The sequence below is a fragment of the Nesoenas mayeri genome, assembly GCF_963082525.1.
Source record: "Nesoenas mayeri genome assembly, chromosome: 8".
Classification (NCBI taxonomy): domain Eukaryota; kingdom Metazoa; phylum Chordata; class Aves; order Columbiformes; family Columbidae; genus Nesoenas; species Nesoenas mayeri.
The window spans coordinates 19,251,459-19,276,541 of record NC_137554.1 but is presented as its reverse complement, the minus strand read 5'-3'; the positions used below and the strand labels follow the sequence as shown (position 1 = coordinate 19,276,541).

Here is a 25,083-nt window from a genome sequence, read left to right as displayed (position 1 = left end):
AGGAGGCATTTCAAACACTTTAAAAATCTAGCTTTCTACACCTCCTACTCTGTCAGGTACATCTGATTTTGTGAGGCTTCTGGTGATTTGCATAGCTGAGCTCTATTTTAGCAAATTGGCAAAATTAACTGAATTTCAGCAAGCTGGTTTAAAGCAAGATTTTTTTCGCATCCTCTGCAAGCCACATGCACAGTTGGACTGGTGTGAAAATTGATACATTTGGCCAGTTATTTGTGTAGAGTGCTTGGTGTAATTTTGAGCTCGTTTAATTAAAATGTTTCCAAGATAACCTCAGTTCCTGCTGCCATGGTGAGGTTTTATTTAAAATTGTTAGGGCATTTACAATGATGCAGTCTCTTTCCTTTTTTTTTTTTTTTAATTTCATCGTGCGAGAAGCAGCATGGCTGTTCCTGCTGTAAAACAGAACAGGGTTTGAAAGCAAGCTGGCCCTGCACATTTGGTCCCTGCTTGGTGACAGCAGACAGCGGGCTGGCCAGGGGGCCTGTATCACAAGTGTGATGAGGAGCGGTTGAGGGAACTGGGGCTGTTCAGCCTGGAGAACAGGAGGCTGAGGGGAGCCCTTGTTGCTGTCTACAGCTACCTGAAAGGAGGTTGTAGCATGGAGGTGTTGGTCTCTTCTCCTAAGTAGCAAGTGACAGGACAAGAGGAAATGGCCTCAAGTTGCGCCCGGGGAGGTTCGGATTGGATATTAGGAAAAAATTCTTCCCGGAAAGGGTTTTCAGGCATTGGAACAGGCTGCCCAGGGAAGTAGTGAAGTCACCATCCCTGGAGGTGTTTAAAAGGTGTTCAGACGAGGTTCTTAGGGACATGGTTTAGTGCTAGAGTTGGCTTATGGTTGGACTCGGTGATCCTGAGGGTTTCTTCCAGCCGAAACGATTCTATGATTCTGTGAGATGCTCATGCTTGGCTGCCTGAAGAGTGCAACCTGCTCCTTGCCAAGTCACAGCACTCGGTGCTAGGTGAATTATCATCGAGCTTAATGACTTGACGTGATCATCCGAGATGAACAAGATTACGCTGTATTAGATCTGAGAGGAACCAAAGGGATATTTGTAATAATTTCAAGTGCTCTTTCAGTGCTCTGATAATTGCAGTAAAAAGGGTTAAGGTTTCTGAGCAAATTTATTGTTTTTTCTACCAGTGCCATTAGTGCGACTTAACATCATGATAAAATAATAGCTAATCCAGCATTGCTACCAACATGCCACCTACTCGATTGCATTAATAGGTCAGGATCTTATCTTGTGGTTAGTATTTAATCAATAAAGTAGTTAAATTAGTACCCAGATTTGGTACTAAAGCTGGAGCAGCTTTTTGACCAGGACAGCCTGCAGGGAAGGGACAGTTTCCAGGAGAGCTGGCCAAAGCATGGTGGCCCTGGCTTTGCTCTCTGTGGTACCACAGCCAGGATGCGGCAAGTGTTTTCCAGTGAAGCTTTGTCTGTTACTGGCAGCATTAAGTAATGCAAGTTGTAGGTACGCTCTGTTGTAATGCACATGTAAGTACAATTACAAGTGTAAGGAGGTAAATGACTCCGTGTGGCAGAGGACAGACACCTGGGCTGGTAAGAAGTGTGAGCCATTAACACTGGGAAGTGAGGTCTGAGCCCCGAGGGAGCCGGGTGGGGATGGGGCTTTCAGCACTGCTCGACAGAGGGACTTTGGGGAGCAGTTCCATGGCAGACATGAGCAAGTGCTGTCTGTCTGCTGAGCTTGCTGGTTCACACTGCAGGAATGACTGGGCTCAGCTGGACATGCGACCTGATGGGTCCTGATGAGACGAGGGCCATGCAGGATCCTCTTCCCTCAGTAGCTGGCGTGATAGATAAGTCATGATAATCTCATTGCCTTTTGGCTTTAGCAGCACCCTAGCTAAGCATTCTCTGCCAGGCTTGAGGTGACAGTAGATCGCTTGTGGCTGGGCTCCGGACTGCAGTGGGGAGAGCTTGGTGGCAGGGGGTCCAGCCTGGGAAGGAGCAGGGAGTTCCCAGCTGGACAGAGAGCTTGGTTGTGGAGCCAGCGAGGATGAAGGAAACTGTAACCCAGAGAAGGGAGTGTGCTTTGGGAAGGCTCATGAGCCGAACGTGCATGATGGTGCATGGTGGTCCCCATGTCTCCTGTCTCTCTGGTGTGCTCAGCCCTTCTGCTCTGGGCAGGTGTCCCAAGGGTTGGTGGTGCTCAGGGCTCTGGCACATGGGCTGATGCTGGGAATGCCAGCGTGAGCAGCAGAGCCTCTGGTGGGTGATGCTGGCCCATAGCTAGGCAAATGCCTTTGAGAGGGATGGGAGCCAGGCAGGCACTGAGCCCGTGGCAGGACTGGAGCTGCTGGCAAAAATATGGGAGGCAACAGTGCCCTGTGTCACCGTCACGCATCCTTGCCCTGTGTTTGCTTGCATTAGCCTTTGCTTGATTGGCCTTTCTTCCTTCTCGGAGAGCTGACGGCATCTCCCCATGACTCATGTTGCTCCCTGGCTGGGGGCTTTCCCCACTGGCACTCGCTGTGAGTCACGGTACCCGGCTTCCAGGTGCCATTGGCTGAGCCATCGGCAGATATCTGCTGGGAGCTCGAGGGAGAGGGCAGAGAATAACGGCTGCCAGGCTCCCTGAACATGGGGGAGAGGGAAAAGACCTTCAGCATCGCTCCTTCCCAGCCAGGGAACGCTCTGCTGGCCCCACCCCTTCTCTAAATTCAGGGCCAGCCTGTCAAATAATTTCACAAATGTCTGTCCCCTTTTGTGCCTTTGTGCTCCCTCCTCTTCCTCCCGCTTCTCACTTGTTCTTCCTCAGCAGTGTTTCTTCAAGCAATCTGTAAGCATTGCACGAATGGGTTGTGTGTTCATTGGGCTCAGCAGAGCCTGTGCAAGGGGGTCGGTGCCCGCTGGAGAGGTGCCCCTGGCTTTCTGTGGCTCCTTTGAGGCTCTCCATGTTGCACACACATTTTTGGTAGCACAGCAGGCCCAATTTGGTGCCAGCGCTCAGCTGCACTAGAAGCAAGGGAATCTGATGCTGCAAACCTTATTTTCCGCAGGAACACAGTGCCGCTGGAGCACTGATGCACAAAACATCTGCAGTGCCACATATGCCGTGGAAGCTGTGGTGGTGCCGAGGTGGCTCTCCTGCTGTGCCCATGCCTGCTCTGGCTTTTCCTCCTGGCAAGAAGGGAGTGATGTGTTGCATGCTCTGGCTCACAGACCTGATTGAATTGAGCCTGGCTGTCAAGGCGGAGGTCTGCAGCTTGTTCTGGGAGATCTGGGGTCATGAGAGCACTGGTAATTGCTGCTTGTGAGGGTTTGAAGAGTTCTTGCAGAAACCATTGTCCTTTGATAGCTCTATGCTCCTTCTGCAAGGTGACAGAACTGCCTTTGATTGCCTGACCCTCTAACTCACATAAACCTCTGCAGAAAGTCCTGTTATCGAGGGAAGGGGCTGTGTTCAGCATCACCAGTTGTAACTCAATCAGCTCTGTGCACTCCAGCCCCGTCACTGTCACGAAGAGGTGGCAGGCTCTTCCTCTTCTAGAAACTTGCTAGTGAAGATAACCCCTTCCACTTATCTTCACATTTTAGAGTAAATACCTACATATAAGAATAAGCTTTTGGAGCACCTGGGAGATTGTTGAGGGGAGGAACACTACAGAAAATGGGTTTGAGGGGTATGCTGAGATGTGGCTGATTTCAGGGTCTACAACTCATCCTGGCATCTCCCTTTTGCAATCCCCTTGAGTTTGTGTCTCCTCACACCCATGCTATTGCTTTTATTTGGATTTTTTTATTTCCCTTTGATTTACTGCAACATGGAATTTTCCTGCATTTTTTTAATAAATCAGAGCTTCATCAGTTTGCTGCCATATGACAGCTTTTTACTCTTGTGATGGAGTGGGTTCCAAACACTCCCTTGTGCTGACCACTGCAGTGACCTTGCATGGACGTGAGAAGAGACACGGGCAGCTGCCTCTTCCAGCCAGACGTGTGTGTCCAGAAATGGTACCTGGCTCTTGCTCTGTGATTAAGGGGAGAAATCACTTAGGAAAAGGAGAGCAAAGAGTAAAAAAACCTCACAAGCAGGGAGTCAGGGGTCAAGTAATATATGTCTGTTTTACGGTTGAGAAGCTGAGACACAGGGAGACTAAGTGACTTGTCAGACTCCTTCCGAGGGAGAAATCCCTGTGCAGTGAACCAGACTGAATTAAAATCGAACTAAGCTGAAGTCAACACTTTAAATGCTACTCTTGTGTATGATACTTTCTGCTCTTGTGCTTCTCTGCTGGTCCTCGAAGGCCAAGGACCCCTTGATTTAATTTTTTGAAGTGTTCTCCTCTGCTGCATAACTTAAGAAGAGAGGCAAAGCACAGAGCTGCAGCCTTGGAAAAAAAAAAGCCACATCCCCAAATTTCTTTACTGCTAAAATTAATTCTTGATGGTTTTGGCTTGGTGCAGCAGGAAGATGTTCCAGGGGATGCTGTACACCAAATGGCCAAGGGGGGAAGAGCAGCACCAGAGCCTGCCTGGCAGCCTGCAGCAAGGTGAGGGGGGTTTTGGCACAGTTTTTGTGGCTGTGGGAGCTGTACGGATGTGTGTGTTATGGCATGTTCCTGTGGCGTGTGGGAGCAGAGGAAAGGGTCACATCTGCTAAAGATGAGAGGCTGCAAAAGGTATTGTGCGAGCTGGTCTGGGGAATGGATCTCGTTTAATTAGGGAGCTGGAAGGAAGGATGTGTCTATTGTCAGACAGCAGAACAAGAAGCACAGCTGAGAACAAGATAAAGGAGCCGAGTGCTCTCCCAGTCCCAGATGGGCTGTAGTGTACAAAGCACAATGAAAGCCCTGCGGGACGATAGTTGGTGGGTGATGTGCTTCAACTGGGATTTTTTTGAGGAACTGGGCTTTCCCAGGCTGGAGTGAAGTCTGCCCAGAGGAATGTAGCCAAATTCAGATGTTTTCCGAGAAGAAAATATTTCCCTCTCAATCCAGGCTTCCCTGATAGAGAGCAAGGATCCTGGTGATTCTTCAGCTGTCACTTGATCTTCACCAGCATGAGTTTAACATGGTAGAAAAAACCCTCTATGCTTCCCTATGGAAACTGCTGATCCGTTTCACTGGATACTGAAAAAAGATGGTTAAATTTCAGCTTAACTCTTTAACTGAAAACAGCCCCACCTGTGATGTTTTACAGTGTTGTTCTTGGATTGCAATAATGATGTGCATTGTAGGAAGCCATCCCTTTCTTTTTCCCTTCAAGGCCTCTGGTTTTGTTTTGGCATTTTGCTCCAATGACGTTTTCTTATTCCTAGTAGCATGACGGATGGGGATGGTCTGGACTCGTTCAAACACTCCCTGATCCTCAGGAAATTTGGGGATGTGTGTGTATCTCTCCAGTACTGCAAACACAAAGAACACATCTGTGCTGACTTCTAAATACATGCTTAGAAATCCTCAGTATTTAAAAGACAAATCTGGAGTAATTGGCCCAAAGCTGGGGTGAGTGTGATTCAGGGTGCAGGACCCGTCATGCTTTCTGTGGTTTGAGTGGATCCAACTTCAACTCCCAGCTAGTTGATCTTCTGTATTTGCCTGAAGTCAAAGAGCCTTCGATGTGAGGAAGCTCTCCCCATGTCTGAGCTGCAGACAAGTCCCCTTCAGCCTGCTTTTTGGATAAGCTAAATAGAAACAGTTTGTTTTAACCTCTGGGACTTAGGAGTCTGGGAAACCTGCCTCATGTTCTTGTTGCTTTTTATAAATTCTCTACTATTGCTTCTTTGAAGTGTATGGTAAGGCAGAACATGTTATATCAGGATGGATTATATCAGTAGTGATTTCAACAGTGCTATGTTTTGAGATAAAGTCACATTTCTCTTTTGCTGCATGTTTCCCTGCTCGCACTGCCCAGGACCATGCTCTCTTCATAGTGTCCTTTCCTCTGGATGACACCCTTTGATGTCTCCAGGGTTTTTCTTTATGATGCATTTCAGCATTTTGTGGATGCAGCTTCCGTTCCTTTTTCCTTTGGAAGGATGCTTGGCCAATGCAATATAAAATCAACCTGAAATCAGTAGATGCCAAATTCCTGTACACTTGACCTCAGTAACAAATACTCTTTTTCTTCCAGACCTGCGTAAAAATGAGCATTGCTGTGCTCTCCTTGCTGTGGAGTTTCATGGAAGGACAGCAACATTCTGTTGTCTGTCTGTCATGTGTCTGTCTGTTATTTCTTCACTGGGGCTCCACCAGGGAGGTGGATTTAAGCCCTTTAATCTGGGCTGTGTGGTCACTTCAGATGACATTTTTGTCAAAATGCACACAAAGGAGGAAATGGCAATGTATTATCTAAGTTTCTAAGCCAGCATTATAGCTCTGTGAAGTACACTTTTAATTTTGTTGAGATAATTTAAGATTTCAACTTGCACAGAGCTGGTGCTGTGGGCAGTTGTACTGCAATCCTTTGGCTTGATGTTAAGTCCTATATTGGCCATTTTCTAACTCCACTTAAAATCTTGGAACTTTTATTAGCTTGGAATTTTTTCTATAATTCTTTCTAAATCTCTCTGAAGGACATTATTCTGACTTGTTGACTTCAGCATGTAGAAACTAGTGAATTAGTCTTAATGCTTGCATTAGTTATTACTGAAATAGGAACCATAAAACATGTGTGATATGAATAATTACCTCTTCTCTCCAGTTACAACCCAGAAACATTGGTGAGCACCGCCAGCATCTAATGAGCCCCACAGGGCTGGCTTGTTTCTGATGTGCTAAGTGTTTAATGCTGCTGCTCATTTATTCTTTATTAATTGTCTGAATTCCGTAATTGCTGATTTAGTTACAATATTACCAGCTTCCCGTCCTTCACTTTGTCACTGTTTTTCTGCCTGGCTATTCTCATCTGCCTTCTCAACTGGTCTTACTCAAGCTTTTTATGGAACTGTGGGAGAGCAGCTCTTTAGCAAGCGGTAAAAAAGAAATAAAAATAAAAGTCCTGTATTTCACAACCCGAGGCGTAAACCTTGCCATGTTCTGATTTGGCTTGCTGTGCCGCACTGACACCTTCCCGAAGCGCTGCGTGGGTATGTGCTTGTGATGCCCCTCTCTTTGTCACCTGCCCTCGGGGTGGAGTTCGGGTGTCTTTTAGCTCCAGCATGGGTGACCGTGCTCCTCTGTAGCGCCAGCCCTGCCTGCAGCCCCTCTGTGCAGGGGGGATGATCTCAGCTGCCTTGAGGCAGGGTCTGTCTGAGAAGGAAAGCATTTTGGGAAGAGAGCTGATCATGAACTCAGGGGTTTTTGTTTTCCTGGTAGGATGGAGGAAGGTGCCTGGCTGGGCTCTACCTGCTCAGCACCCCCATGGTTGCCAGGGCATCAAGTCTCGCCTGTGTCCGAAAGAGGCAGGAGTTCAATTAGGGATTACCCTAAACTGCTGCAAATGACAATGCTTTTCTTTAAGTGGAGCTCTGTCTAGCACATGGCTCCAAAACTCCTTCAGCCTGGCTGAATAGAGACCATTTCTAGGCTCCTGTAGCCTCTTACCCCCTTCAAAGGCTGGTCACAGGGAGCCGTTGCCAAGCAGCTTGTGCACCCACTGCCATTGCCTGCGTAGGGCAAACTGATGCATATCTAATTAAAAATACCACAAATTCCAGTAAATGTGGAGTTTCCAAGGAATGTGCTTCTCCTTATTTTAGCAACAGGTGGTATATATTAAAACATGTACAGCTCATCTCTTGTCTTGTGTCTCCTGGGCTCCAAAAGCAGTGGCTGCAGATGCACACAGAGCGTGCTCCTTGTTTTCATTAACCCAAGGGAGCAGCTCAAAACCTGGTTATTTTTGCAACCAGTTCGACCAGTATCCCATATGCACCCACGCACAGGTGAGTTCACACACACCTCGCTCGGCCATCACGGATGGCAGCATGTGAAGGCAGGCGGGAGCTTGCTGCTCCCACGCAGCTCTGGCCCATGCTGGTATCACTTCCAAGCCCTTCTGAAAAGGGTTCAGAGATGGTGTCAAAGCTGGGGGCTGGACTGCAGTGCGGTCTCACTGACCTTCTCTCCTGCCTGAGAAGTGTTGCTTTTCCCAGCTCGATAGCTGTTGCTCCCACTCGGAGCCATTGCTGTGTGTTCCCGAGCTGGAGGAGATATGATGAGGCTGTGCTGGGATGGGGTTCCCCAAATTTCTCTGATAATGTTGGTATTAGTTAAGCCTCAGTGAAGTGAACAGTAACATGTGTGTAGAGACCTGTTGGTGTCTTTAACGAGCTGCTGGGTGGAGCTGAGGGACATTTCTGGGAAGCATTCTCCTGCCACTGCATCCCTTGCGTGCTCCTGCCACTGCATCCCCCTGCACAGTGCTGGGCTTCCATGGCACACAGAGTGGCTGCAAGCTGCCTTGGGAGATAGGGTTATGTGCTTCAGGTCTCCTTTGAATTCTTATTTTAAGTTTATTTTTTAAAAAATGACACTTCAAGACTGGGATAGAGAGGTATGGAAGCACTATGAATTTCTTGTATGGTAGATAAATCATCTTGTAAATAGAAGTCTGCAAAAGAGAGGGTGAGAATAAGCTTTTACCTAGAGGATCTTTATCCATTTAACCCTGTGATTAATATTGATTTAATATTTACCAGTTCTGATTCTTCTGAGATTCCTGTGAAACTGCTTAGGCTGAAGATGGCTTGTGTACACATCCCAGTTTGGCAGCTGCACTTGAGAAACTTGGAGGTAGTGAGGGGAGGTTGGAGGAGGTGGGTCGAGGCAGCTCCCTGATATCTGGTAGGAAATAGCAAACCGAGCAGAGGGAATTTATCGTGAAATATTCAGTGTTATTGGAAAACATATTTAGTGTGATAAATGGTTATGCTGTAATCCGGGGATTGTTTCAAAGCAACAACCTTAGCTCTGCTCTGCTGCTTTCACAACATGGGTATTTTTAGGCTGATTCCCATTTATACCCATCAGTACTCATGACCATCACAGACGGTTACCAAAATTAAACCTGAAGTTGGATGGGAAAATAGGCACTGACCTTGTCAGTACAAACCAAAATCATATCATATTTCAGTTGAACACATGCACCTCAGAGCCACATTTTCCCATATGTTCAAATGCAAACTCTGAGGAACTGTGGAAGAGTTTTAAAAAGCATCGTTAAGCCCAAGAACGAGTATCCAATACTTTATTACTCCTTCCCCCTTTCAAAATAACCATGCCCTTTGGCTAAAGTCTACCTACTGGCAAAACCAGCAGCACTAGGATGTAGACAGGATGACATGGGAAATTTAAGCCTGAGGAGCAGCTCAAAACCAAGGTGGCAGGACGACAGAGGTGTGAACAGCGGTTTTGCCGATGGGAACCTTGGTCCTGCTCCCAAACGTCTCTGTGACCCCCTGTGATGGGAGCCGTCCCCTCTGCAGGCACAAGTGCTGCAGGCTGGTCTTGTCATGGCTTTTGGCAGCAGGAGAGGGGAAGACAAGCCGAATGATCGTGCCATGGGGATCTCCAAATCTCCCTGCTGTCTCCCAGCCCTGGGAGGGTGAGCACCCTGCAGATGCTGGGCATGCCCATGCCGGTGTACCTTGCAGCTGCATGCAGGGATCGAGGGGGACAGTGTGTGCTTGCTGGAGCCAAGATGGGATTACATGCCCGTGGCAAAAGAGAGTCATTGATAGACACAGGTAGGGTGGCTTAAGGCAGTCTTCTAAAACCAGGGTTTAGTCTGTTTATTGCTGATCAGATTAGCAGGCTAAGCAGGTATTCCAGTGTACTCCCCTCCACCAAGCTTGAGTCCTCTGTGGGCTTAAAGTGCAGCCCAGAAACAGCAGACTGTCAGCTATTTTGAAGCCTTGCTCATGAATACCTCTTGGATGAGTCTGACCACCCTCCTGGGAGGTATCCTGCTTTCTACCAGTTTTATCTGCTGGCATCTGCTGCTGCCCTGGTGGAGTCTGGGACAATGCACAAGAGAGATGCCAGCTGGCAGGTGCCTCTCTGCTTTCGGGGCAGCAACTGACAGCAAGGGCAGTGATGCTTCATGCCCAGGTACCCCTGGTGCTCTGCTGCCCTCCCAGTCTCACAGACGGCGTCTGGGTTTCATGTCCTTTCTGTATAAACACGAAGAAATACAGTTTTCTGGCAAAAAGTTGTTTGTATCCCCTTCTGTGTGTTTTTCAGTATTAGATTTTTTTTTCTCTGTATCTCAAACTAGCAGAGTAGCAATGGGTTTTGTTGAAATGGTTTTTTTCCCTATTAATTGAATTCTCAGACCACTGCTCTTTCCCCAGTATAAGCTTGTAAACCCTTGTTTTTTTGAGGAGGAGGGGGATAGAGGGTGGAAGGGGATAGATACAGCTCTTTGAATTTAGGAGAACTTCCATTCAAAAATTTCCCAATTATTTGTATTCTGCTAGCACAATCTGACAGTATAGCATTTGTGGTAGCTTCCATTACTTACGGAGAGTGCTAGTGGGCAGACTTAAACCTGTGCCTGCTGCAGTTTAGATGGGCTGTAATGAAATGAGGGCATTTTTATTCAGGTTCATCTTTTTCAGATGCTTGTGAATATGAGAGGATGATGAATCTAGAAAGATATCATCTCCCTGATCTTCCTAACCTCCCCTACAGTGCGTGGTTACAAGTTTTCTGACACTTACCATGTAGAAACAGCACCACAGAGATGGGTAACATGTTTCTAAGGACTCTTAGTTTTCTGTCCTTTTCACACATACCCATCACACTCGGATTCCTGCATAATTTTACTCTAAGCTGACAAGGTTACATGAGCTCTCTATTAAGCAACATATGTTACTCTGTTCTCCACAAAGGGCAATTTTAATGCTATGCCAGGAGGAGTGTGTTGCGCAATGATGCATACACCAGCTGGCATTATTTTCCATCTGAAGTTATTTAAACAGTAAACTCTGCATAAAAGACAGATGTTGAACATAGACTCCCACTAACCTGAGGTCAATGGTAAGGCCCTTGTGCCCTGATGAAATAGATGTTTCTTTTCTAATTGAGAAGATGAACTGTTGGTTTTTTTTTTTTGTGGGCAGTGTAAAATTAAGGGGTAATCTTTATTAACTTTTCAGCTGGTTGGAGTTTAGAAGTGATCTAATACTTCTTTTTCATAATTGTGACTGTAGCCAAGAATTAATATCATTAACCCAAATTTGTAGGATTGTTACAGATATTTCAAAATCCAGAAATGTGCCCAAGATGGGCAGACTACCTGGACTGAAAGCCAAGAAAGCCCTTCTGGCCATTCAGTTATTTATAAGTAATACATGGTGAGAAACCAAAGGGGAAAGGGGTCACCTAAGACCAAAATGCTGTATCCAGAGAGAGTGGGGTGAATTGCTGTCAACCAGCTCCTCCTGAGCATGATCCCCATCTCCTCTGGGCAGCAGAGCGGGTCCCACACTGGCAGCTTTGAGAAACCTTGCTTTTGCTTGGCCACACACACAGTTTTGCACTGGCTTGGCGAGAAGCCTGTTAGCAGTGATGGTGTGATTTTTAGCACACTTTTGGTGATGCAGGGTATATTCCCAGCAAGGGCTGTGTGGCATTGATCCAGCCTCCATGGAAGCGTGTGGGTTTTCTTCACCTCTGCATCAGCTGGTGCCCGCTGGTTTTGGATGTGGCTATGTAGATGGTCCTGGAGTCCCTTCAGGGGCATTTCCAACCTTGCCGTCACCTCTGCTCTTCTCCCAGAAACAGGGAAAACTAAAACCCTAATGGTTTGCATCCCTCTTAAGCTTTCTCTCTCCATTTTACAGCAGAAGAGGGGATGTTGACAAACACGGACAGACCCAGCAGATCTCTGTGCCCAGGGCAGACAGAGCTATGATCAAGAATAACTCCAAGCCAGGGAGGTCCCGATCAGTTGTATAGGGAGAGGTTTCTTATTGCCCCGTTCATAAACAGGCTTGCAGGGCAGGTGTTAGCAAGGGCAGGTCCTGTCAAAATGGCATGGCAGTGTACTGAGCAGGGCTGGTGGTGGCAGCTGCTGTCACTGCTAATGTCAACTGCTGTGCCATGAGCCAGCAGCTCTGAGTGAAAATTCTGCCCTGTGCGGTTTGAGGTTCATCCCTTACAGTCTCTGTGGCTCAAATCTCACTTAGAGGAATCACGCAGACCTGATGGTTCCTTTGACCCTAGCCAGAGGTGCTGCTTGGGCTGAAATGCCTCTGGTTTGCTGAACCAGCCTGGTGAACAAGGCAGAGCACATTGCAGGCTGTGGCTGTAAGCAGGGGGGGTGGCAGCACACGAGCAGTGTGCCAGGCTCTGCAGAGCAGTACGTGCTCACTCTTGGTTCGGTCTGCTTTTCATCCCTTCTTGCACCTGTTTGCCCAAACTCAAATTTAAAAGTCTATGAAAACCAGCAACACAGCTCTTGGCCCATGGAACCCAGCGCATCTGCCTCATGCAGCCCAGGGGTGCGAGAGGCAGCTCAGCCGAATTGCCGCTTTATTGAATCCTCTTCCTTGCTAATGTGTTATTAAGTTACGGTTAGTGTTTCATTAGAGCCCCAGTGGGCATGAGTTCATTAGCATTTTATGGGTTAGAGCAGCGCTTCGTTCCATGGGAAACGTATCCCAAAGAGTATCTGTGCTCGTTGGAGTGATTGTGCTAACGAGCTCTGGTTGGGGCAGGGTGTGCAATAGCTCTCTAAGCACATGGCTCAGACTTGCAAAGGAGCTTGGCTCTCGCCTTGGCGTCAGGATAAAGGCCTGGATTTATGCAAGGGCTTAACAAATCTGGCTGGTCAGCCTGTCTGAGAATTTGACTTCTTTGCTCCCGTTGGTTCTTGCTGGAGTTTTTCTTTGGCCTCAGCATGGCAGAGGCAGAAGAGCTTTTCCCCATGGCACTCCCCGGTGCCAGGCTCAGGGCAAGCCCAGGCAGAATCGCTTGCCTGCAGTCAGGGATTGCGGGAGCCTCTCCAAGGAGCTCTGCAGTGATTCTGTCTCTGAAACATATGCTGGAGCTGGGCAGCATCTTTGCTGAAACGTCCTGGCCTGTCTGCACTGCTGTTCTGGGGCTGTTACCCAAAAAACAGCCTAAAAATAGCCTCACTAACCCTGAGATATTTTTCAGGGTTGCTCTCTCTTCCAAGCCCACATTAATTAGCACTTGGGATGTCCCAAAATAGAAACCCCATGGCTTCAGCAGCTCGGAAAAGCAGCTTGATGTTTATAATCATTGATCGTTAGGACCAATAAATCAAGCTGCATCTTCAGCAGGTGCCATGCAGTCACCCAGGGTGCTGCAGAGAGCATCCAGCGCAGCCTATGGCTCCCAGAAAAATCACATGCAGAGCTTCAGAAAGTACTGGGTTAGTTACTCCAAGGTAACCAGGCTGGAGCTCACCTTTTCAGTGCTAAATTAAGACATTTCCTTAGTATTAGGTACCAGACACACTGCCAGGATCTCGTGTCTTAACAAGTCACAGAGCGGGGGCTCCTGGATGCAGTTTCACCCTTGCTTGTAATGACAGGGAAGAGGAATATGAGAGAAGGTTTTTGGAAACCCACCCTGGTGGGCTCTTTGGTGAGGGACTCTGGTAAGACCCTTCTCCATGAGGAATAAGCCTTGCAAGTAGCATATGGGTTTGTGCTGGGGACTTTGAGGCTGGCTGTAGCCATGGTGGGAGCCTGAGCTCTGCTTTCTCCAGCCCATCACCACAGCATCAGCCCTGGAGCTTGGCTGGTGGGTACACTGGGGAGGGCAGAGCTGCCTTCCCCCCACTGTTTTCTGAGTCATCTGTATCTCCCATCCACATCAGCAACTCTACAATGGCTTTGAGGAATTGTATTTTGGGATCTTTTATCATTTGATCACAGGTCAGGGCCAGCAGCTTTTCCTGCCTGCTGGCTCCGGCTGCCAGAGTTAATACATCACGCCGCGCTGGAAATGTCACAAGGAGGCTCGGTGCGGACTGGAGGCATCAGGGTGCCTGCCCTCTGCTCCCTCTGCAGAGAGACTGGCGAAATAATGAGCGGAGTAATTAAATTCCTCTTCCCTGGGCATGTGAGGTGCAGGATGTGGGGCTGTTCTGCTGCTGGGCGGGCACAGAGGGTCTGTCCTGCTGCTGTGCACAGCACCCTGCCTGTGGGACCAGCACCCCAGGTACCTGATGGGGGTTCACCTGTGGTAGACTAGCTATGGGACTCCCCAAAAATCCCACAGCAGGAGCTTGCTGTTCATCTAGCCTATTGCCCCACCAGCTCCCTCCCTGTTTGCAAGACTTCAAATGCAAAAGTGGCTGGATTTTGGGGGATCTCGTTCTCTCCTCGGGGCTGGATCAGGGCTTTGTGTTTAGTCACTGATCTTTGGAAGTTCCTGTTGATGATTTTTTCCTCTCCAGTGACTTCTGATTGAAGTGAGTAATTGCATTATCCCATCTCCCCTGGAGAGGTTCACAGAGTCCTCAATAATCATCTTCAGTTTTATACTGAGCCCCTAAAAAGCCCCACTCGAAATGAGATTTATCTTCCCAGAGGTCAGCAATGGCCACAAGCTAGTGGGACAAACCTGAGCAAAGCATTATCCACAGCCAGGGGCTAGATTGCTTCAGGGTGTGCTGCTCCGGATGCTGGGCACAGCGACACTGCAGGGCAAAACGTCCCCCTGTCCTGCCCTAGCATGGATGCACAGGCTGATGTGGGCTTGTGCTCCGGGAGGCATGTGGAGTTGGGGAAATCTTGCCATGCCCCTCTCACCCCTTCCCATCGGAGCCTCCTCAGCCCTCCCTGGGGCTTTCCTGGTGCAGGAAGACTAATTCAGGTGCTTGCTTCTGTCACCCACAGTATGAGTTTAAAGCCAAGAACATCAAGAAGAAGAAAGTGAGCCTCATTGTGTCGGTGGATGGTGTGAAGGTCATTTTGAAGAAGAAGAAGAAGGTAGGCAGACCCAGTCCCTGGGGCAGTGGGTCTCCTTCCTTTGCAGTGTGGGGACATGCAGGATTCTTGGAATTTCTGGGAAGCACAAGAGGGGTGGGCTGGGATTGGCCACGGACAAGCTGTCGTCCTGCAACATGGCCGAACCAGCCCTGATGCACGAGCAAAAGGGACTCGAGGGGCTCTGTAGGAGGTGGTGAGGGACATCACCGGTCCCCAGCAGGACCCAGCACTCAGCAAAGGGCTGCAGGGGAACAGCAGCAGAGCTGTGACAAGAGCTTCCCGGGTCTGCCTCTGGACTGTCTCTGCCCTGTCCTTGATCTCAAGGGCAGCATCTAACGTACTCATTTTCAGCTTCTTTTGTTGCAGAAAAAAGAATGGGCCTGGGACGAGAACAAAATGCTCGTCATGCATGATCCCATCTACAGGTAAGTCTGCTTTGTGAGGGGACAGACTTGGGTGGTTCTACCGTGCTGGTTACACCACACTGCACCAGCACTGAGCTGGGGACTGACCATGGGGAGCTGCTGTCACTTGCTGTGCTCTCCAAAAGTCTCCATCTCTCTTCCTCCGTCTCTTTGGCAAAAGGTAAGAGCATGGGGCATCTGTGTCCCAGGGAAGCCAAATGGAAGGGAGCTGTGCCAGGGAGGGGACAGCAGGCGCCCAAGCAAGCAGGTCAGCTCTCCGAGCAGGCAAGGCAAGGAGTGAGGTTTGCTCTGCTCCGTCCCTGGAGGGCTCCTGGGTCCAGCTCTGTCACTGGGGGCTGAGCAGAGAAAGCTTTGCCTTCACAAAATGCTTGCTGCTGCTGAGTCAGTGGGCTAATTTGCCCAGCCGAGGCAAAACCACTGCCAAAAAGATTTCTGATGGGCTTTATCAGGGATGTGCTGCAGAGGCTGGGCATCTGCCAGCACCCCAGGACGTGCCCTGGGAAGTGCTGGCTGTAGCCTTGCCTGTCTCCTGGGCACCGTGGGTAATATGTGCATTGCAGATGATATACACCCCTCCTTTCTGTCCTTGCAGGATATTCTACGTGTCTCACGACTCCCAGGACTTAAAGATCTTTAGCTACATCGCCAGGGATGGCTCTAGCAATGTCTTCAGGTGCAACGTCTTCAAATCCAAGAAGAAGGTAAAGATGCTGGGATGCGCATCCCACCATGGAGGGGTGGGACAACTGGGACAGGACCCTGTGGTAACCTGAGTTCTAGTGCCTGTGGCTGCACGCAGAGACCCCTGAGAGCTGCAGCAGGCTGGGGAGGGCAGTGGGCAGGGACAGCCCAGTTGAGGTGATGCTGCTCCTTTCCTTGCCCACCGCAGAGCCAAGCCATGCGCATCGTCCGGACAGTGGGGCAGGCATTCGAGGTCTGCCACAAGCTGAGCCTGCAGCACACCCAGCAGAACGCGGACGGGCAGGAGGACGGAGACAGCGAGAGGAACGGGGACGACCTGGATGTCCCAGGTACTCTGTGAGGGTGGGGTTCTTGGAGCCTGGCAGACGAGAACTGCAGAGTCACCGACTTCTCACACTGGTGCTTGCTGGCTGACACCTGCAGGGAAGGGATTTGCACAGCAATCTGGCCTGCGGCGTCTCAAGCTCAAGCTGGGATCCTGCCCAGCACGGAGCCTTCGCTAGGTGTTAGCTGTCTTCCTCTCAGACATCCCCCTTGCTGGGAGCCCATTAGCAGCGCCTGGGACTCTGCTGGGCGCCTAAATACTATTTATGCTTGGCTGCACACGCTGCAAACATTTCCTTGCTGCTACCACGGAAGGGACCCCAAGCACAGACCTTCCCTGCGTCCTCGAGCACTCGCAGGACTGGGTCCAGCTCTTTGCTGTGGACCGAGCTCCTGGTCCATTGCCACCTCTGCAATTCCTTGTGTGTGCAGAGCCGTGCTTGGTATTTTGTATCAAGCTCCCAGGGCTGCAGGCAGCCTGCGGGCCTCCCCTTCTTCCTCAGCCCCACGGGCTGGGGGTACAGGGATGCTCCTGGCTGGGCACTGCTGGTCCACCCCATCGCCCCAGGCTCTGTGGTACCCTGGGGAGCTGCCGTGCTCCATGGTGCTGGCAGCTGCACTGAAGAGGAGACAGAGGTTTTGCAAGAGGTTGGTCAAACACCTGCAACACCTGTTGGGATTCTGGCAGGTCCTGCTGCCTGTCCATGCGTGGGCTGCCTGCCCCACAGCCCGTGCTGGGGCTCCATTCCCCATCCCAGCAGGAGCAGCCTGGGCTGTGCTGTGGTTCCTGCCGGCCTCTGCAGCCAGCGCTGTCATGGTGTCTGAATCGTTGGCCTGCCCTGGGCCAACCATTGTTTGTTTTTCCTCTGCACCGTGTCCCAGACATGATATGCTGTCCCCTGGGTTTTTTCCCTGTAATCTCTTGTAACCTTTCTTTAGCTTTCTCTGTGTCTTCTGCTCTTGATGGCCTGTTTGTCCCATATCAGGGGTTTTGACCATTCACTGTTTCCCAGGTCTGCCGTGCTGGTGCTGGCTGTGTTTCTGGCTGCAAACCCCTGCAGGAAGCACAGCCATGTCACTCGGCACCGGTTTCCCCTGGGAGCTGGAGGGTGGGTAGCATGGGGGTGGTGGGGACCGGTGGGCATCACTCACCACACCAAGTGGCAAGTTCCTGCTCTGAGCGGGCTGTGCTTTGCTCTGACACCGCTCCTGCAGCCTGCCGCCTTGCCAGTGCCGAGAGGGCGGCCGCAGCAGCGGAGGAGACAGACATTGATGCCGTGGAGCTGCCGCTGCCTGGAGCTGACATCCTCGACTTCAGCCGTGGGGTGACCGACCTCGACGCCGTGGGCAAGGAGGCAAGTGGCTACGCCGATGCCAAGGTGCGTGGGTCCTGTCCCTCCGCTCTCGGAGCATGGCGTGGCCCCGGCCCTGCAGCTCTGCTGTGCATCCCGGGGGCCCGGGAATCAGGAGGGATTGTGCAGCATTCCCCAGCTCTTGGATCAAAGCCATCTGCCGCCGCAGGGCTGCCCTTTGGCTTGGGGCCCGGGGCCCTCCCGGAGAGCACCGTGCCGAGGCTCAGCTATGTGCAGCCACACGGAAAGCATCTCGGGCAGAGCTACTAGGAATGTTTTTCCACCAAAACCAAAAAAAAAAAAAACCCCCAAAAAAAGACTTTTTTAATGCAGTGGAAATTCCCATGGGAAGCATCAGTCTTTTCAGGAATTTTCTACAAAAGTATTTGTTTTTTGTCAAAACTGAAAACATACTGCCTTCAAAGTTTTTCAGCACCCCCAGCAAAGTGTGCATTTGCTTTGAATGCAGCAGTTTCTTTCCTGGGTACTGTGGGGGTCTGCTCTGTGCTGCAGCCTATGTATGCCTGCCAGCTCTCGGTGGCGAGGGACGTGAGATCACAGTTTTGACGCCAGTGTTTTGCAGGGCTGTCTCCACCCTGAAGACATCCTGACAGCATCGCCCAAGATGCTGCTGCCCTCGTCTGCCCAGCTGCCAGACCTGGGGACACCCCTCTCTGCCCACCACCAGATGCAGCTTCTCCAGCAGCTCCTGCAGCAGCAGCAGCAGCAGACGCAAGTGGCCGTGGCACAGGTGGTCCCCTCAGCTCTTTCTTGGGGGCAATGGCAGGGCTGGGGTGCGCTGCTGAGCCCCTCGCTGCCGGAGCAGCGAAGCAGGGAAGCAACCGCGGTTGGGGACCCAACCTGAGCCAGGATGGACCTTGACACCAGAGCGTGGGAACAGACCAGGCTGCGTCCCCCACTTTCCATGGCACAGCGTGCTCTGTCACATTTTCCAGGCATGTCTCACTGTGCCCTTGTGCCCAGTGATGGCTCTGTTGAGCCTGCAGGGATTAGCGTTAGGTCTGTATGCCTCCAGCTTTCTTGGTCCCTTGGCCCCTGTGTTCTTGCAAATGCCTGGCCTCAGCGTTAGCCAACTAATTCTCCATGCAGGTATTTCTCATGTAAGCAGCTCTGGCTGGTTTATCCAACTCATTACTTTAGCTTTTTTTGTTCCCTGACCCTTCCCAGAGCTCTCTGCAGTTGCTTGACTTTCATCTTCGCCTGAGCAGTGGGCTTCAGCAGCTTTTCTGTGCTTTTCCATGGCTTTCCTTTTTATGCATCAGAAAATCGGTGCTGGTCCTTCTGGCTGTGCTGCTGTCCCAAGAGCCTACCTGCCTTCATGGGTCATGGGCACGTGAAGTCGCTTTCCCCTCTGGAAGAGGGACCTGCATCGTCACAGGGAGCTTTATGTCTGCCCAAGTATCATGTTGCTACAGGCAAAGATTGCCTCGCAAAGCCGTGTCCCTCTGTAGTGGGGACTGCTCACCTTCCATAGTTCCCGGTCCTTGTCTACCTGTAGTTTCTTCTTCCTACTTCGAGATTAAAAAAAAAAAACAACCCGAAATAGTGTAACACCATTTTTTGGCTGTCTGGTGGGATGGGAGCCAGTGGCCTCATCCTCCTCTCTCCAAGGGCTGACTCTCTGTCCTGGAGCTCTGCCCACCCTGAGATGGTTCTTGTCCCAGGAGCTGTCACTTTGCTGCTCTCTAATCCCTTCACCATGCACTGTGGTGATTTTGTATCATTGTACTTTATTAATGAAAAAGTTGGGCCCTGTCACGTCAAATGCCTTTCAGATGACAGAATGCATTACATCAGCATCTCTCTCAATGGCACTTGTTATCTTCTCTCAAAAAGTACCGAGTCAGTTTGTCCCTGAACATGTGGCGATGGGCACAGGCTTAATGCTTTACTAACAATGCCGGGAGATCCACTATGTAGACAAGGATCTGTGCTTGGTCTATAGCTATGGGGACCATCCTGTAATTATCTGGGCCTCTAATTACTTGGCTGAGGATGAGATACCATTTAGCTCCCTTCTTGACCAGAGACTTGCTTTTGCAAGGTGTTTCACAGATACCTGTGAAAGTTCCTTCTTCTGAATTAAGGCCAGGAGTCCTTCCTGGCTGTTGTCCCCAGGTGGCTGGTGACACCAGCCAGGAGAGCAGGTGGCTCCCAGCTGGGCTGCTCTGGGACCCTGTGGCAGCTCACGGGTTTGGCAGGGTGCAGAGAGCTTCCCCCTCGTCCCCAAGGTCACCTTCTAGGCCAAGGTAAAACTGCCTTTTTTGTGGTGTTTTTTTTGGGAGGGAGGGGAGATGGTTTGGTTGTTGTGTGGTTTTTGGTTTTGTTTTGTTTTTTTTTTTGTGGGTTGTGGTGTTGTTGTTGTTTGTTTTGGACATTTTTTTTTGCATTAAACCCATGCTTTCTTGTTTCCCCACAAGCCTGGGCTGGCTCAGTCCTTGCTGGGGAGAGGAGCATTTGTAGTAGCTCTGGATGGCAGGAGGGGATGCTGAGCTGGTTTGGGTCCTGAGTGGCTCTGTGCTGCTGTCCCCTTGTCGGGAGCATGCTCCTGTGGCTCTCCTTGCTCAAGCTCAGAGCGGAGACCTATCCCCACTGTCCCTGGGCAAGGGCTCCTGGCTGGTCTTGCCCAGCAGCGTCCCAACCTCCTTGTGATGCAGTGCTGGTGGTACAGATGCGTATGAGTGGTTATGCTAAAATCAATGTACTTCTTGCCTGTGGACTCCCACCAGCTAACATCCAGGCATTGCTTCCCAGGGCCAGAATGAGCAGCCAGCTCGTGTCCCCAGAGACACCATGTCCCGGCAGCGCTCTGCCATCTGTGCTGCTCCAGGCATGTTGTGCCTGCCGGAGCTGCCAGCAGCTCTGGGGCAGCTCTGATGCTCCAGCCTCTGCTAGCGAGAGACACCACTGGCTGGACACTGCCTGGTGCAAAACACTGTCCCTGGGAAACCTGCCTGGAAAGACAGCTCAGCTAGGAACAGCTTGCAGTACAGGGCTGCACCCTCATGCACCAGCAGCACCGTGCAGTCTGTCCAGTGTGTCTTCTCTTCCGCATCTGTCTGGCTCCCTCCTGGGCTGCCCTTTCCTCAGGCATTCATGACACGCGTGCACAGCCAACAGTTCAGTCAGCACCACCTCCGTTTGCCTCAGCTTTTCCATCAGAGGGAGCAGGGGACCATGTGCTGGATTTGCTGAGTGTGCCCTGGTGTGACAGTGCCACCTGCCCCCACTTTCCCCATCATGTCTGTTGGTACCTGCAGGGAGTGGCTTCTTCCTCAGTTTGTTTGGTGGTATGCTGGTGAGCCCTGGCAGAGGGGTAGGGATGGCTAGGACTGAGGCATCTCCCACGTGCTCACCCATCTCTCCCTGTCACACAGGTCCACTTGCTGAAGGACCAGCTGGCTGCAGAGGCAGCGGCACGGCTGGAAGCCCAGGCACGCGTGCACCAGCTCCTGCTCCAGAACAAGGACTTGCTGCAGCACATCTCACTCCTGGTCAAACAGGTGCAGGAGCTGGAGCTGAAGCTGGCGGGGAACAACACTAGTAAGCACTCCTGCCCCTTCCTCTCTCCTCGCAGCTAGCTGGGTCTGTGCAGGACATCCACGTGGGTGTTTCTTATGGCGGTTTTCTGTAGGGGAATATTTGTGCCCTTCTGGCATGGCTTGTGTGTGTGTGGCAGGATGCTTGCATGCAGTGTGGGAGGGGCCTGGGGAGGGCTGTATGGACAGGCAGTCACATATGTCCATCAGCTGTATAAATGCTTTCCACAGTGGCTGCATGGTCTAGGCCAGCCCCTTACCTGCCCAAGAGCCCTTCCTTGGCCTTCCTCTCCAGCAGACATGGCCATTAGCACCTTGCAGGAGCTGGGGTGGCAGTCACATTACATTTATCGTGCAAAACTGGCACTTTGCTGATCAGCAGCAGCTCCTAGCACCAAGTAACCCCCTCTAAATGGTGGCAGTGGGGAGGCTAACACCCAAATGGCCCCAGACTGTCCAGTTTGAAGCCGCTGTGGTGGCTGGAGATCTCCAGGGTGGCACTGCCTGCCTCTCAGCCATGCCCTTCCCTTGCAGCAGGCTCCCAGGATAGTCTGCTGGAGATCACCTTCCGCTCCAACGTCCTCCCCGTCCTCTGCGACCCGACCACCCCACAGCCTGAGGACACCCACCCGCCACCACTGGGCCCCGGCTCGGGCTTCCCCAGCACTCTGGGCAGCCCAATAGGTAGGAACGACTGTCTGGTGAAGCTGGAGTGCTACCGCTTTCTGCCGAGCTCGGGGCCGCCTGCCTTGGAGGAGCCAGCACTGGGCAGCCTGGAGCTCCTCAAATTCCGCGAGTCGGGCATCGCCTCCGAGTACGAGTCCAACACGGACGAGAGCGAGGAGCGAGACTCCTGGTCCCAGGAGGAACCGCCGCGCCTGCTTCACGTCCAGCCCAGGCAGGACCTGGGCGACAGCCTGGAGGACGAGATTGCGGTGTAGGGGTTGGCAGGAGGTGGTCTGGAGCAGCCAGGACCCACCGGAGCTGAGGCAGGTCCTGGCTGTAGCCCCCAAGCCCTGGCAGGGATAGGACAGCCTGGAGGGAGAGGGGACAGAGGAGGGAGCATGAGGCTTCCAGCACACATTTGGGAGGTGTGCAGAGGTGAGGACAACCTGTGCCCTGGGGGTGTGCTGGATGTGCTGTGCTCCAGTGTGCATGGGCTTGTGTGCTGAGCTGGAGTGTCCCTGCTTCACATGGAACAGCGAGCTGACAGCTGCATGTGCTCCCCCTGGTCCCTGACCCCCCACAAGCTGCATTTGGAGGTCAAGCAGAAGCAAGGGACCCCTCAGGACACTGCCGGATCAGCCACTGTGCTGATGTTGCTGCAGGGGGAGCAGGGAAGCAGATGAAGGTTTTTGCAGGGGGAACAAGAGAGCAGGCACAGGGCAGAGCGAGAACAAGAGGGACCGAGGAGCCAGTGGAGGGCTATGAGCAGGGACAAAGCTGCTGGCAGGAGTGTCTACATGATAGAGATGTTGGGAGATGAGGCCAGGGCAGAGTTAGCAGGAGATTTGGGGTTGGTGACAGTGCACTGTCGGTGTGGGTGTGCGAGAGGTGAGGCAGTGAGGGACAGCGGGGATGAGCCTGGGAAGGAGCTGAAGGGGTGAGACGAGGTCATGCCAGGTTCAGGCAGCTCCTGGTAGGGTGATGGTGTTTGTGGTACCTCCCAGACAGAGTTTGTCCCTATCTGAGGCAGGTGGAGGTTGTGGGGGCACTGCCTGCTCCTCTCCCGGCCTGTGGGGTGGGGTGGAAGGCAGGGCTGGGTGTGGAGCACGCAGCACGGGGACACCTAGTGTCCTTCCTCTCATTATCTAGTCTTTGGGTTCCTTGCCATGGCTGCCATGTTTCAGAGCCTTTCTGGTGCTCTCAAGTCACGTTTTCAAGCATTTCCCTGCACCTCCATCACCACAAACTCCCTGCTTTGCTTTATAGACAAACCCTGCTGTTCCCAAGCAGTCACTTGTCCCTAGAGCAGGGCTGGGGGATGCAGTGCTGGCATCTGCTCTATGCAGGGGTGGGCACATGTGCTGCCCCTAAGTGGGCAGCAAACTGCTGGTGTCTGCAGGTGTGCTGCTTCATGACTCTGGTTTGCACCCTCCGGAAAAGTGAATCCAAGATCTTGGGATTCCCCACCAGACCCCAAGGCACCCACGGCTGAGCCATCTCTGGGGGCCGCCAAGGGATCCAGAGCTTGTCTCTTTTCTACAAGCACATTTATCAGCTGCCTGTTGCTGCAGTCTCTTAGGAGGTCACAGCTGAAGGGGTATGAGCCAGAGTCCTGATGCCCCCCCTCGTTCTTGTGAAAACATGTGACAAGGTGGGGATTGGCACAGTTGTTTCCTCCCTGTTCACCCTCCTGTCCTGCTTCTGTTTCACTTCATTGCTTCCCTGCCACTCTCACCATCACCAGCTCTGTCTGTGCTAGATCTGCCTGCACCTAACCCCTAGCTGAGCATCTCCCAGGCACGATCTCCTGCTCTCCTCCAGGTGCTAGCCTGGCTGCTGAGGAAGGTCTGTTGCTTCTTTCTGCCCCAGCCCCAGAGGACTGAGGGCTCCTGAGGAGAGAGGTTGGGGTGAGGCCCTGGGATTGGTACAAACGGTGCCCTGCACCCTCCAGCACAGGAGGAGGCTGGATGCTGTGCAACAACCAGTGGGAAGGAAAGCCATGCTCCAGTGTCCCAGCAGCACCCTGGTGTCCAGGGGAGTTCCCAGACAGGCCACAAATGGGAGCAAGTCCCAGTTGCAGGGCATCCCAGGTTCTCCTGTCCTCTGGCCACCGATACCTTCTCATACCCTGACCTGTGCCGCTGTGTGTCAGCCCCTTTGCTGGGGACTGCGACATCCCACTTCCACCACACAGCGCTTGGAGGTGAAGGTACAAGGTAGGAGGCTGGTCCCACTGGGAGGGAGAGGTGGGGATGGCAGCACACACAGGACATGGCACAGGCAGGAGAGGAGATGGCAGGAGCTCGGCCATAAGTTCAGGACAGATGAAGGGAGAGCCTGGGAGGAGCAGCAGGAAGTCTCTTCCAGGCAGAACTGAGCCATCTCCTGCCCATCCCTGCTGCACACGCACAGCACAGGCAGGGCCCCCAGGGGCTGCAGGGACCGGCTGTGGGCTCAGCTTCCTGCCTGGCACTCTGCCCACAGGGGAAGGTGGTGAGTGCCCCGTGGGCTTGGGTATGCTGCTGGAACTGGTGGGACCCTGCCAGCATCCTGCTGCACTGTGGGTGTACATGTGTAGATGATCCTCCTCCTAAGTCAGCGCTGCCTCCAAGACACCTCTCTAGCCTCTGACTTTTGTTATGGACCTGGACTGGGAATTTATAGCTATATTTTTTGTCCTTTCTTTTCCTACAACTGTCATGTTACTAACTGTTGACTCAATCTATCAAGAAACCAATCAATCTGTCAATGTAAGTGCACTTAACCCTTGGGTGTTGTCATTAGTCGACTGGCTTTTGCTAAATAAATCTTTCTATTTCTCAAGGCTTTCTGTTGTCTCTTCCTTCTTGCTGACTCTCTCTCTTTCTGTACTTCTCTCCCCATCCACGCCGGGAGCCAGCATGGGCGGTGGTGTCCCTTGGCCTTGCACAGACCCCCTCCTACCTCAGCATCCTCCACTGTGGGACCCTTGCTTGCGGTGACAACCACGAAGTGCCTCGAATGTTGCTGAGGGTAGAGGGGTTTCAGCCTTCTCCTTTGACTACTGCACAACGCAGGCTTGTCTCAGGGCTAACCTGACAGCTCAAGGGTGCCGAGGGGTTCCCAACATCTGCAGAGCTCCCCATGGAGATGTGGAGATGCTAAGCAGCAC

The 25,083-nt window shown here is 51.8% G+C and overlaps 1 protein-coding gene across 5 annotated transcripts in view; it reads left to right on the top strand.

Annotated features, from left to right (window-relative positions):
- The window catches only part of NOS1AP (nitric oxide synthase 1 adaptor protein), a gene marked incomplete at both ends in the record, with an annotated part of 35,436 nt that extends 13,229 nt beyond the window's left edge, over window positions 1-22,207 (top strand). The window contains 8 exons of one of the 5 annotated variants that reach the window (XM_080348986.1): window positions 14,811-14,903; window positions 15,270-15,328; window positions 15,921-16,029; window positions 16,218-16,359; window positions 17,570-17,733; window positions 18,290-18,457; window positions 21,105-21,270; window positions 21,801-22,207. In XM_080348986.1, coding sequence (XP_080205112.1) covers window positions 14,811-14,903; window positions 15,270-15,328; window positions 15,921-16,029; window positions 16,218-16,359; window positions 17,570-17,733; window positions 18,290-18,457; window positions 21,105-21,270; window positions 21,801-22,207 — 1,308 coding nt within the window. Of the gene's footprint in view, window positions 1-14,810; window positions 14,904-15,254; window positions 15,329-15,920; window positions 16,030-16,217; window positions 16,367-17,569; window positions 17,742-18,267; window positions 18,458-21,104; window positions 21,271-21,800 lie in introns of all 5 variants that reach the window. The other 4 variants (XM_080348984.1, XM_080348988.1, XM_080348987.1 and 1 more) reach the window with 4 other exon arrangements.
- Window positions 22,208-25,083: the final 2,876 nt, after the last annotated feature.